A 14,202-nucleotide genomic window follows, 5' to 3' on the forward strand; every position below is an offset into this window, starting at 1 on the left:
AGCACACAGGAACAATTAGAGAACCAGACAGATTAACAATAGTAAAGTGGGGGCCATAAAGATAAAACAATACAGAAATGAGGGTTTCACAGCCACTGATAAGTGATTTCTTGCCAGACTGGATGCTATCAAACTAAGTTTCTTTAACCATTTTAAGATCTATTTCTTTATTTGGTGGTGATGGGCACTATGAGGACAAGATTGTCTTCCTAAACACCCAATACTACCTTATTTCAGTGTGAAATAAGGCCCATATACTGCTGGACTGATTTTGATTCTTTGTTTTTATACCCCTGTAACTAGCGAAGTGATAAAAATACACCTAAGTTCTTAAAGTATAGGCCTTTACAGGCAGGCCTGAATATCTGTATTCTAAAAAAAGGAGTACTTGTGGCACCTTAGAGACTAACAAATTTATTTGAGCATAAACTTTCGTGAACTACAGCTCACTTCATCGGAGGCTTATGCTCAAATTTGTTAGTCTCTAAGGTGCCACAAGTACTCCTTTTCTTTTTGCGGATACAGACTAACACGGCTGCTACTCTGAAACCTGTAATCTAAACGATGCTTGTGGGTCTATCACCCCCTATATACCATGTTGCTGAATCCTGTCTTATTCTGGAAGATACTTGAAAGGGATCTTGATCACTTGTGGTAAATTGGTTCTGCACCTCTTTTTTTTAAGGCATTGCCCTGGTGTTGTGTCCAGATTCCTGTTTGGGTTCGTGACATTCTGCCTCTCTATATTCTCCTTGTAACTTCAATTGCATACAGAATTGTTCTTCACTGCCTGTCCTAAACTCTTGTATAACGTTCCTGTGTGGTGTTAAACAGCTGCTGCATGCGTGTATTGCTAAAGTGATTTCTGAAAGATCCATTGTGGTGTTCAGTGCCAGTCACCATAGAGTTTAGTTGCTGAAACCATGTGGTTTATTGAGTGCAGTGAGGTGAACAGCATATTAAAGCTTTAATATCACTCCACTGCTTTTTCTGTCTTTTCCCTTGAAACTTTTTAAATTATTTATGCATTTCTCAGATTCCTTAAAAGACTCACTCATGTTTCAAATTTGCAAATTGTGACACGATTATATTTGTTGTTATAATGATGTTTATGATGCGTGCAGTGGAACACAGGAGTTTTCTGTTTCAATCTGGTAAAACGTGTGGCTCCCGTTGTCATCTTCACTATTTTAAGGCAATGAATTAATTGCTGTAGCTCATGTTCAGCAAACGAAAGGATTTTCCTAAAATACCCCAAATAAACTGCAAACAAAAGAGCCAATTTTAGTGGGTTTTTTAAATAAAATAAAAATTTATTTAATTCCAGATGACAAATCTGGAGCAATTTTTAAAGTAATTTCTTAAATATTTAATTTCCCCAGTATCTCTTTACTGATCCTTGGTTTGCCTGCATGGTATCTGTTAGAGACACAAGCTGAAATGAGGCCAAAATGCTATTGGAATCTTTCTGCAGTATTTCAGAAAGCTGCAAGATCAATCCAATGTCTTCTGTTGCTTTCCCCTCCCTTCCCCAGGGAGCATCATTCCAGAGCTTGACATTAACCTTTATGCATGTACTGAAATGGCAGCATTGAGCGCCAGTTGGATTTAAAATAAGTAAGTCTGGCTAGCAGCTCGCTTCAGAAAGGCAAACACTGTTGCCACAGCACAGAGGTGAGTAAGGATATAAGGAGAGGAAATCATTGAGATTTTCATTTCACCCCATTTGCCAGGGCACTTGGTGACTTAAAGCTCCCTGCTTGGAGACCCCGTAGTAGTACCAAGTTACAGCACCACAGGACAAGAATGGAGCATCTCGACCTTCTTTCTGCTTCCTAAATTTGATCAAGTTGGAACTTTTCCACTGTTTTAAACCTACCTTGCAAGAACCTACGCAGCTCTTCATTAGAGTTGTTCTGTGAAGGGCAAGTAAAATAAAATCTTTCTCATGCTAGAGGTCAAGTTCATCTTGTACCTCAGATAGATCGTTTTTGACAGTTTCTGCAGTGCCGGTTTAGATTTTTTATTTTGTATGTTAGTCTGTTCTCAGCACTATCCAATCACCAAATAACCATATAGGTCCTCCAGATTGGTTGGTAATTAAACTTGCAGTTGGTTAATGCTGATGCCTGTCTGAGTTACCTTCATGTTTTTCAGTAGAAGTTCCCACCTTCTTCACATTTTTCTTGGCTGATTTATTAACTGGAACTCTTAGTGTTCCAGTGAAGATGGTGAGAATTCCACTGACTCGCCATTAGTGAGAGTGAGCGATAATGCAAGCATCTTTTCCTGCCCAGATTTTAACAAGAAATTGGATCATTACAAATTGCCAAGCCTTAAATCAGGAGTGTTGGTATCAGAATGTGTGCTGGCTGCTCTGTGCTGCCCCCTCCCCATAGCAATTCCTGCAATCCGCAGCGGTGTTTTGTTACATGCAGTGTAAAACCGCTAACACAAAGGATACCCGTTAAATCTGGAATAGAAAAAACACCCTATTGCCAAATAGTGAATTACAAGCAAAAGCAAATGGGTTAGGTTTGGAGGGAAAAGATCTCTGCCCCTCTCTGTGCAGGAGTCCTGGTCTTCCAATTAAGATAGGAATGGCAGCCTCTTCAGTCTCTCTTCCACCCAACAGATCCAGTAGGGGAGTCCCACGGTCACACAGAGGTTGGCCTCGAAAAATGTATAGATAAGAATCTCCTGGAAAACCTACAGTTGATCCCTTGTACTTGTAAAGTGGATGTTAACACAGTGCTGTCAGAGTGCTTTGGGCAGACCAGAATCCTGTAGCTGCATTTAAGCTCATTTGTCTCTGCTTCTGTTTTTGAAGGTGTAGTTTTGTTATACTAACATACCTTTCCCATGAGCTGGGTTAATTTAACCAGCTGCATATTGCAATTACACTTATAAACTTGTACTTTGGTTGGCCTCTGTTTCATGAACATTTTAATTCTCTGTTGCTTGATTTGTTTGGACTTGTTGAGGCCTGGCTCAAATGCTATAAAAGAGAGAAGTTGAGATAAAATTTATTTTGTGTGTGTGTTTACCAGGCAGCATAAAGCAAGCACTGTGTTCAGCACTTAGTGTCCAGTTGCTTTTAAAAAAATGCACCTAGAATTGAGATTAACTCTCCAATGTAAATGAAGCGATCTTGTTCCATTTCATAGTGAACAGGTGCCCATGCCACAAAATCACCTTCCCAATTGATACTAATTGGCCCCTTTGGCTGCAATTTCAGCAGAGAGGACAGGGCCACAGAAACTGAACTTTTCATCACCTCTAAGGTGAGACCTTCCAAGTCAGAGCTGAAGGACATTAGTGGGAAAAGGTTGGGGAACCTTGCAGTACTGCTGCCCGTGCTATCCCTGTCCTATTGACGGTGTCTGACGATTTGCTGTTTTTGCAACAACAAATCACTGTAAAAAGAAAATGCTGTAAGTGATCAGTGGTTTCTCGATATGATATTGGCCTTGGTTCTGGCTATACTCCATAGTACCAAAGAATTCTGTTTTTCTCCCTGCTGTGTGTTTGATCACTTCCAACCTTTTGGCTCCTGAGAGATAAGGTTACAAGAATGGGCCAAACTACAAAGAGGCTTGAAATGCTTCAGGGCTTTTTTGTTGTAATCCCTTCAAGGTTTCAGTCTTTTTTCTGCGGTTCAGATGTAATGCGAGAAATTAAAGTAAAAGACAGCAGCCAGATGGTACTTCTCGTGGGTCAGACAGATTAGTATTTTTAGAAAAAGGTCTCATTTCTTTGCTCTCTGTATGGGGCCTTCTCTTTGTGAACCTTTAAGCACTTACATAGTACAGCACTCTTGAGAGGCAAGTAGTGGTATTATACCCATTAAATAGATAGGTAAATAGAGACCCTGTGAACTGCATTAGATATCAGTAGGGCAGAAGACACAATATAGTGTTGGTATATAAGACCCTAAGTACTGAGCTGTTGCCATTCACAATAAATGCTTGGTGATCTGCCCATCCTTGCTGGACAGTTCAGTCACCTGAGGTGGGTCTGTCTCTAAGTTTACTTTTGGATCAGGGTGAAGCATTTCCTTCTGGAATAGGCTGATCATAGTCCCTCATCAGCTCTCGTTAAGGTCCACTGCAAGCCTCTCTTTTGTCGGTTGGTTTATTGTGACTAAGCTCTGCATTTGCTATTGCCTTTCCCCCTGTTCCCTTTAGCAGAGGGGAATTGTTCCCTTTTGCTGGCATCTGGTTGGGTGAGTTTGTCCTTGGGCCTTGTCCTGTGGTGCCTGAGCTAGCTGGTTTTCACTGTAGGTTTTTACAGTGTTGATCTCCTGCTAAGACAGTTCTGATTCAAATCACCCCATTGAAGGGGTATATATTAAACGGTTGCTTCCACGGAAGAGGTGAAAGCCCCATTGTTTAGCTGAATTAAAATTAAACCTGAGACCCTTAGAAAAATGCATGGTAGGGAACACTGGCTGAGGGTGTTGATCTAGCAGGGACCTAGTAGTCTGCTTCCATCTGTCACTTCTGTGAGTAAATCATAAGACTGCAATACCTTGACAAATACCTTGGTTCTTATAAGTCATTCCTGCTGCCCATATGGTGACACCTCACACAGCCCATTATTGTGCGGCAAGGCCATGCAGCTAAAATCCTCTTGCAACAGAGCACATCAAGGACAAGGTAACGTGACTTTCCTGTTTGATTTTAGGGGACATCACACAGAAGGGGTATGAGAAGAAAAGGGCGAAGCTGCTGGCTCCGTACATCCCACAGACACATGGTAAGTACGGTCTCTCGGTCCAGATTAAGAGCTTTGATTTACTGCATCAGCCTTGTCATTAAAGGGGTCTTATAATGTGAAGATGGGGGCTGAGGGCTTGGATCACTTACCTGTCAACTCCAGATTGCCCTTGCCTCAGTTTAGTTTGCTTTAACTGTTTCACAGTTCCATTGTAGGGGGCCAGATGGCAGCAGTAGAGTCATAGGCAATAGAGCCTTTCACCTCTAGGTTGCTGGTTCATATCCAGGTCAGAAGTTCCTGAACGTTCCCACCAGGTGGGTGTTTGGCCTATATGAAGTTTCATGCGCCTCAGAGCATTTCCCAGTTGGGGTGTGTGATCTCACTGAAAAGTAAAACACCAGCACCGGCAGCTTTTTCTCCCTTACCAACTGAGAAGTCGAGGGCTTGAACCGGCCATGAAGTCCAAGCTCCCCTCTGATCCTCAGAGTATCCCTCTGGAGCAACGTGGAGGAAGCTTGCAGTGATGCCGCTTGTGCTGTACGTGTTCTGCAGATATATACAGCCCTTCTGTCTCCATGGCTGGTAATCCAACGTGTTCAGCAGCGTAAGCTTTGCAGCAAATCCACTTTTCTGGATAGGAGCTGGGCACCTTCCTGTTTTCCCCTCTGCTTGTATCAGGGGTGCGTGCGTGCGAGGGGTGGTGTGCCTGGGGAGGATGGGCGGGCGCTCTTGCGTAAGAGAGCTAGAGCTACTTAGCCTGGGCTATTTCATCTCTCTTCCTAAGTCTGAGAGCTAAAAAAACCTACTGTGGAAATGCTGGAATGGCAACTTGTCTACCTCAGAAGCAGAATGGACACTGGCTCGCTTGGAGGTTGACCCATGGGAAACTGATTTTCAGAGCACACTGGCTTGGCCTTGAATTATGAAATGTGGGATTCCTTTTTAAAATGTACAGGGCCAAATTTAACGTACAAGCCTCAGACCTGCAGCTGGACCCTTTACATCCATGAGGAGTCCCACTATTGTCCATGAGGTTCTGTATCGGTGCTAGGTTCTGCCTGTGTAGGTGGGATCAGGCCACAATTAGCACATTGGTATCTGAGCACCCCACAACTGTGCTGATGAGCACCATGGAAACACTTACCCTTATGACTAGGCTGTGGGTTTCCAGCTTCATCTGCTTTTATGGTCTGAGATGGTTACGGTCAAGTGAAGCAAAACATTATTTGGAGAAAAAAGGAAGTTTCCAAATGCAGAAGCTTTAACGAGCCCTTTGTCAAAATGTGGATTATAAAGAACAGTCTAAAAATTGTTTAACTAAGTTAATTTGCCAGTTCATAAGTCCTGCCCTACAAATGCTCTCTGAAGCCGTTCCTCATGTTTGCTAAAGAGGTACTGGTATCTTCATAATTGGCCGTGTTACCTTATTTACCAGACTCGCTGAATTCACTTGTCATTTTGTTTACCTTCATTTTCTTTTATTCAGAGATCCTTAGCAGTGGGGCTGGCTCTGAATGTAGGATAATTAGAGATGGATAATTGTAAACTCCTCTCTAGGGCAAGGCCTAAAGCACCTCCAATAATTAATAGCAGGATACTTGTGCAAAAATAATTGCACTATTGATACACTGGAAAGTCTTTATTAAAAAAATCAAAGCTTCTTGGTTTTTGCTGTGGATCAGAAGTGAATTGGTATGACAGACAGAGTGCTCCATGACTTAACTGTTACTGTAATTGACTGATAGTGAACTACTGCCCAAAAGGGTAGAGGTTAAAGGGCTTTGATTTAATGTCAACTTGTCAGCACTGCTTTGACCAGATTGTGAATGTGCATGAGGTTCATTTATTTATTTATTTTGAAATGGCATTGATTCTTTTCACTTCTGGTGGTACTCATCTGGAGCTCAAAACAAAAGAACTCTGTCATTGTCATGTGTAACATCTCTTTTGTATAGAATCTGCTCTCTCTCGGTTAGATTTCTCACCTTTTCTTGGTTCATACAACAATAGCTCAAATATGCTCTCATCTGAAGGTCTGCTTCCCAGTATTAGTCACTGGAGTGACTTACTGCTACAGTAAATATTTTAAATACAAAGGCTATGGAAATGGACAGAGTGTGCTGTTACCAACCTAATACATTGACGCAAGCAATATAAGCAAAAATCCTATTTTGACCTTGCATTTTGAAACTGTCATAGGCAGCTGAGGGGTGCCTGACTAGACAGCTGTTTGATAGAAATTTCTCTTAGATTTGATGAGGTGACAGTCAACTCTGATCTTTATTGTATTAATGAAGAAATATAGAATGACATGTCTGGGTTTAACAGAGACTAATCCTTATAAGCAGGGATCCATCGAGCAGATCTTGCAAGCTCTGTTGACTCAAGGCATATTCTGGTGAAGTCTTTGGCCCTGAGGAAGTTGGGGTATGTGGGCTCCTTTCACACCTTCAAGCCACTTCTCTTCACAGATTTGCTCTTGGCTTGGAGTTCAGTATGCGGCAACCAGGACCAATAGCAGTAATTCCATAAGCCGCTCCGTATGCATTGATGTGGTCCTTTGTGCCTGTCACTTTACATGCATGTTTATTTTGGAAAATGTTTAATTAGGGGGGAAAATGTCTGGAGAGACTGTGCATGGTCCTGCTGCACTAATTGACATGCTTCTCAAGGCAGGGGAGCGAGTCAGAGCATTGGGCGAAAGTAGGGCCAGATACCATGTCACTAATTAAGGTGGAATTCACTTCTGCCGTTCTGACAGTCTTGTGGCTCTTTTTGGGCCCAGTCCAGCAGTCTCTAGTCTGGCAAATCAGTGAGATTTACACATGCATAAGCAATGCAGGATCAGTCCCTTAGTTTAAAAGGGTCTGATGTTTTCCCCCTCTGATGGCATGAAGAGAATTGATTTTTCGTCTTCAGAAGAAAATTATAACAACCCTCAGCACTTAATTAGTGCATTACATTCTTAAAGCACTTTTCAAATGTTAACTAATGCTCAGGCACATCACTCTGTAAGATTTCAGAGTAGCACAGATGTGGGGGAAACGAGGCACAGAGCGATACAGTGATGTGCTGCAGCAAGTCAGTGGCAAAGTCAAGATCAGAATTTGGGAGACCTTTTCTCCTATCCTTGTGCCCAGTCCACTATGCCACACGGCCCCTGGGAGTTGCCTCCCTGTTTGAGGTAGGACAACAATGTTAGTCCTTTGAGAAATTCATTTTCCTAGTGTAACATCCATTTTTGCAAAAATTAACATACTGGAGCTGTGATCCTGGACTTACTCGCTGCTCTAAGTTTGCTGACAGCCGCTAAGTAGACTATGCGGAATCTTATTGTAACAGACGTCACAGTTCATACATATTAAAGGCTTGTCCACATGGGGCTATTTGGGAAAGTTAAGGCGGATCAACTAAAGTTATGAAGTCACCTTTAGTAGGATTGGCCTTAGCTTTCCAGACTGTACCTGTGTAGACATGACCTCAGAAACCCTATCTGTGAATGCTGCGGCGAATGCTGCATGGACCAAAATAGAGGGAAGGGGGACACCTCAATTCATATTTATACCACAGTTTGTGACTTAAAAAGGAACAGCTAGCCTGAGCCACAAACAGCCCTGTGAAATGAAAAGGGGCCTAACTGCTTTGTGGGTGTAGGGCTGACATTTGGACCTCCCATTGCTGAGGCAGAGCTGAGCCTTGGGCGGTGGCTGAATGCTTCTGTAGGACATTTTAAAAAGTACAGTGCAGCTATGATAAACGTTCACCATAGGGGATGTGAGAACAACTGTGTCTTTCAGTTCCACTTCCATCTGTGGAGACAAGTATCACCCAGAAGGCTCCAAGCCACCGAGTGAGCCTTGTTTGGCTTGATTAGGACCTTCATCTTTATAGGAGCTTGCTATTTGCTTGGATCGCTTATGTCTCATTGGCGTTAACCACCTCCTGCTTGGTAGATGCTGGAAAGGGAAAGGTTGTCAGGGATGTCATTTGCGAAGTGTGCACTCTTGCAGGAAGGGTAAAAGAGGCAGTTCAGATAAGGGACATTGACAATTCTCTTAGAGAACAGGAAGCACATGTTCACTTGAGGGTAGAATGAACACAGCTGAATTTAGGTTGGCATGGTGGTAAGAAATTGGGGCCTAGTGGGGTGTGTCCTGATGCCCATTGTTCTGGATGGGGTCAAGTGAGATGCACTGTCAGAAGTGCACAGGACACAAGAAAAACTGGTGTGATATCCTAGTAATCTGTATGTCGGAAAGTCACTTCTGCCGGGAGGATAACTGGAAGCCTCTGGATCCACGTGATGACCCAGTGGTATTGGATTTATTTCCATTAGTGGGTGACATGGATTTCTAAATACACATTATAAGCAAGGCAAATCCATTACATGGCTTAATAGGGTTTTCCTCTAGTATTATCCCTGTCAGTTGCAATATTTTGCAGAGTTCTTTAATAACCATGCTTATTGTTAGCATTGGGAGACCTGTAGATGAGACACGTAGCACCTCATGCATCACTTGAGTTTGATTCTCATTGTGGACTAGGATATATTTGCTTCCTCACTTAATTTAATGAGCTACTGTCCTCCTCAGATCGCTGCAAACCTGGCAAAGCATATACAGCTCTTTGGCTCAGGGAGTGCAAATGCAAGAAAACCTTGTTGCCAAAATTAGCAACTCTTGCAACCAGACACACTGTTAGCTAACACTGTTTTCTTGCTATTGGAGATGATGCATTATGTAATCAGTTCCTAAGGATAGGACAAAAGAATCCTCTCCTTATGTATAAAGGAAATGATGTTCACCAAGCCCTGATTTACTGTCAGAACCTTTGTCTGCATCAGGGAGAGTTCTTACCCCCTCCTCACGTTAATAAGAAACTACATTATTGGGGATTGTCATGAAGACTTCCATTAAACATGCATTAAAGGCTTGCAGATCTTTCATGGGCAGTTTTTTTGGGGAACAAGGAATTCTGCAAACAAAACAGATGTCTGAATCTGCCAGAATTTTTGGTGCCTTCATGTTTCCAAATAATCCTTGTGCTGTAACGCTGCTGATCTTTGTTCTTTATTTTGGGCTTCTCTCCCTTCCCCTTGCACAATGTGCACATGCTTTCCTTTAGGACTCTGACTTGATCCCAGGTTTCTACAACATCTCCTAGTGAGAGAGAACACAGAGTGCGTATTGGTTTGCATGCAGTTAATATTCCTTCTGATAGTCCTTGTATCACACAAACATCTGAAAGTTAATGAACTAGTCCAAAATATTCCTTGTGAAAATTGCTGGAGGATTGGGCATGCAGGAATAACGTTCAATGAACATAGATCCTGTTGTTTTATGGCCAGTGGATTATAGGGTTTGTATATTTTTGGTTTGTGTGTTTGCTAGATTAGGAGCAAGGCAGAGTTTATCAAAGCTCTAAAATGCAAAACAGAAAGCAAAAAAGAATTTCTCTACAATTTGGAAGGTATTTTAAAATGCAGACTACTTTGTTTCAGGGGGAAAATAATCTTTGACTGTTCTGCACAAAGGCTTTACTTTCTCACTCTCTGAAGTATACAAGAACATAGTCAAATTACCCTGGGTGCAGCTGACACTAACCACCTGTAGGTAAACAGCAAACAAATGAGGAAAGCCCTTATTATGTGCCCAGTGCTGAAAGAAATTTCATGAGTTGGGTGTAGAGGGCCTTCAGCATCTCAGAGCCTGAGGCCTCTGGGAAGAATAATGTAATGATGAGTATAGAACACTGGTTTGGAGGGGTCGTAAAACATATGAAATGGAGTCTTGAGTGAGCTAAAATACCCACCCCTTCCTCCCTCTTTACCAAAGATAGACTTGGCTTTCCATTGCCTACGATTACAAGGATCACCACTAGATAGGCACAGAAAAGACCAGTTAGGAATCAATCTCCTTCCACTGCCAGGGTGGGACATAGTATCCTGCTAGAGGCTATATTATTAATAATGAGCACAGGAGATGTGGTCTGTGCACAAGATGTAAGGAGAGACAGTTCCTCCCCCAAGGAGCTTATACCCCAGATACACAGACAATATGAGATGCAATGGGACACAAAGACGGTACTCCCCTAGTATCCTTTTATGTCTATAGTGGTGACAACTTTTGCTGGTCTCTTCTTCCATAAAGCATACAAAAAGCAGTAAGTTTCCCAGAGGGTTATGAATGGAGGGTGGGATAGGTAGGGTGTTCGACATGTAGGGTAGAATGGAAGAAGTAATGGGTATAGAAGTATGAGATTTAAACTGATACTACACAGCATTATCAACGTGGCATGAGCCTCTGGGATTTCTCTCCATTGCCGGTGTCCCCACCAACAACCATACCTCATTTATAAGAGTATATGAGGAAGGGTCACCCATGCAGGATAAATACGTGTATTCATCGGTATTAAGTTAATGACAAACAAAAAGTTTAATCCATAAAAATAAAGTGCTTTAGCTTCTTTCTGTTAATTGCCTGAAACAGCATCTTACAGTCACTGTCCTGTCAGCGTAGACCAGCCTTGCAATGACTGCCATACTGATAGCCCTAAGCAAAAAATGTAAATATCCTGAAACATGCAACTAAAATGGTGTTTCAGACTTAATCCCCTTTCCTCTGTTTGTGCTGATCATTATCTCCTTTAATTCCGTGCAGTGATTTCTCGGCAGATTTGATATCAAAAGTTTGACAGATTGCAAAAATAAATCTGAGCTCAGTTGTTTGTGTGGGTCTGTGTTACAAGACTCTGTGTGTGGGGGGAACAACACTTTTTTCTTCTTTCTCTTTTTGTTTTTTTGAAAGGGTAATGTGACTGTTAATCTACAGAAATTGGCACGGGTAAGAGCTTGTTGCCACAAGCTGAAACTACTTTTAGCAGATGCTTTAAATTGACTGAATTTCAGGTGGTCAGTGTCCTAATTGTCTTAACCATTATAGGACCAACTCAGATCATAAATACACATAATTCCATGAGTGTGTATTATCATTTGGTCCAACAGGTTTCTGTACTTTTTACCCTAAAATTTTCCTTAGACCAGGGGTGGGCAAACTACGGCCCAGGGACCGCATCCGGCCGTTCAGACGTTTTAATCTGGCCCTCGAGCTCCCGCCGGGGAGCAGGGTACAGGGCTTGCCCTGCTATGGTGCTACAGCCGGGGAGCAGGGTCGGGGGCTTGCCCCACTCTGCACATGCTATGGCACCGCGTGGCTCCCAGAAGCAGCGGCATGTCCCCCTCCAGCTCTTACACGTAGGGACAGCCAGGGGGCTCCGCAAGTGCCACCCCTGCAGCTCCCATTGGCCTGGAACTGCGGCCAATGGGAACTGCAGGGGTGACACCTGTGGACAGGGTGGCGCGCAGAGCCACCTGTCTGCCCCTCTGTGTAGGAGCTGGAGGGGGACATGCCGCTGCTTCAGGGAGCTGCTTGAGGGAAGCGCCGCCCAGAGCCTGCATCCCTGACCCCCTCCTACCCTGATCCCCCTCCTGCCCTCTGAGCCCCTCAGGTCCCAGCCCGGAGCACCTGCCTGCACCCCCAACCCCTCATCCCCAGTGCCACCCCATAGCCCGCACCCCCAGCCAGACCCCCCTCCCTGCACCTCAACCCCCTACCCCAGCCCAGAGCCACCTCTCGTACCGTGATCTCCTCACTTTTAGCCCTCACCCCCTCCTGCACCCCAACCCCCATTTTGTGAGCATTCATGGCCCGCCATACAATTTCCATACTCAGATTCTGCGCTCAGGCCAAAGAGTTTTCCCACCCCTGTCTTAGACTATTCATGTTCTTGCTTTACTAAGCATGATTTTCCCTCCCTCCATTCCCTGTGTGTGTGTGTTATAGGCTCACCTCTGTCTATGGTTTGTTCTGTTACAAGTCCCAGGTTAGCTTTTTTTTAAAAAGTTTTATATCAGATTCGGCTTTTCTACTTGTCACTTATTTCCTGTCTGAGTCCACAGTGCTGTGTCATGTGCCACCAATCAATCAGCAGGTCTGTGCTATAGGTGTTTTAACTAATCTTTTCCTTCAAATCTGCCACCATTGCACTGTTCCAAGTGGGAGCTTCCGTAGTAGACTAGTGATTTAACCACTGCTTTGTCTAACCACGTACATTAGACACGTGCATCAGGTTACAACATTGGTTTACGGAGTTTCACCTGTTTATAAGATCTGACTGCAGCTGCCATAAATGGGGAATTATTTGCTCCCCTGATAAGTTGGAGTGAGTTACAAAGGAAAAGCCAAAATTCTAATCCAGGACATGTGATTTTTTTTTTTTTAAGCCTGTGCATGGCATCAGAATCTCACCCAGATGTAGATCAGCTAGCTTTCCCCGTTAGGTCAAATAATTTTGTCCCTGCGCATAACTTGAGATTATTCTGATTGATGGCTCCCGCAGAAAGGCCAAAATGTTATGTCCAGTGAGTTCTTAGTCTTCCAGGTATGGAGGGGAAGGAGCAATAATCACAGACTGAACCTGATGCAACATGTCTGCTACTGAAAAAGGGCTCTCACCCTGCATTCAGAAAATGGTGCCCAAACTGACCTGCAGACCCCTCATACAGACCTTTGCTTTTCACATTGTTTTTATAGGTTTATAGCTGGACAATACTGCATCATTTTAAAGAATAGCCAGTCAAACATTAACACTTTTGTTCAATTCCTTACACAGACTAGCAGGCTAACCTGCTTTTCTGCTCCTCAGTTTGTTCTTTTGTCAAATGAATCCTATCCTGTCTTTGGCTTTATTGCTAATGTATGTATCCCTCATGGCTGCTGTGGCTTACTGATCACATATGAATTTTTTTATTGGCTCTTTTATGTAAAATCACTTTATAAAGTGTCCCTTCCCCTTACTGAGAGGGAGGGAGTGGGGGAGCAGCATGTTCAGCTAGAATCAAATGGCAATTAAAACATCAACTGCATCCTATAAAACCCATATAAAATACAACCATCATGGTGCTTGTGTGTATCCAGGTCCTGCCAGCAGAAACTGCAGCTTGTAGCAGGATTATTCTGAAGGGAATGCTAAATAAAGTCATCTAACATCTGCCAAGCTTAGCTCACTTCTGCTGCTTTGTCAGAGAGCTATGTAACTGTATATGATGTACTATAAATATGTGCTTCTTCCCAGATCTCTGAATCCTCCTTATGTGCTTTATATTAATTTATACTCGTACACCTTATTCTATAACAACAATATTTAAACAAAGAGCTAGATCTTGAGGTTTCATGTGAGTTAGGGATACATTTGATCCCTATGTAAATGAACGGTCATGACTACACTATGATGTCCTGTGGAATAAACAAAGCTTTTGCATCTTGGAAGCAAGAAATTAAAGTGTATTCAATAGTTCATTTTAAAGAACGGTGTTTAACTGTGCTGCTGACATCTAGTGGTTACTTACAGTCCTAAATAAATTGTCAAGTGAACAGGAGGAAACTTTAAGCTCCTTTGTTAGTTATTGAAGTTGTCTCTTCATTG

At 43.0% G+C, this 14,202-nt stretch overlaps 1 protein-coding gene across 2 annotated transcripts in view; it reads left to right on the forward strand.

Annotated features, from left to right (window-relative positions):
* Positions 1-14,202, forward strand: part of DIP2B (disco interacting protein 2 homolog B) — a 131,086-nt gene that overhangs the window by 53,624 nt on the left and 63,260 nt on the right. For both annotated transcript variants that reach the window (XM_075121577.1, XM_075121578.1), the window contains exon 2: positions 4,687-4,758. In XM_075121577.1, the coding sequence (XP_074977678.1) occupies positions 4,687-4,758 (72 nt within the window). The remainder of the gene's footprint in view (positions 1-4,686; positions 4,759-14,202) is intronic.

The sequence above is a fragment of the Caretta caretta genome, chromosome 20 (assembly GCF_965140235.1).
Source record: "Caretta caretta isolate rCarCar2 chromosome 20, rCarCar1.hap1, whole genome shotgun sequence".
Lineage (NCBI taxonomy): Eukaryota > Metazoa > Chordata > Testudines > Cheloniidae > Caretta > Caretta caretta.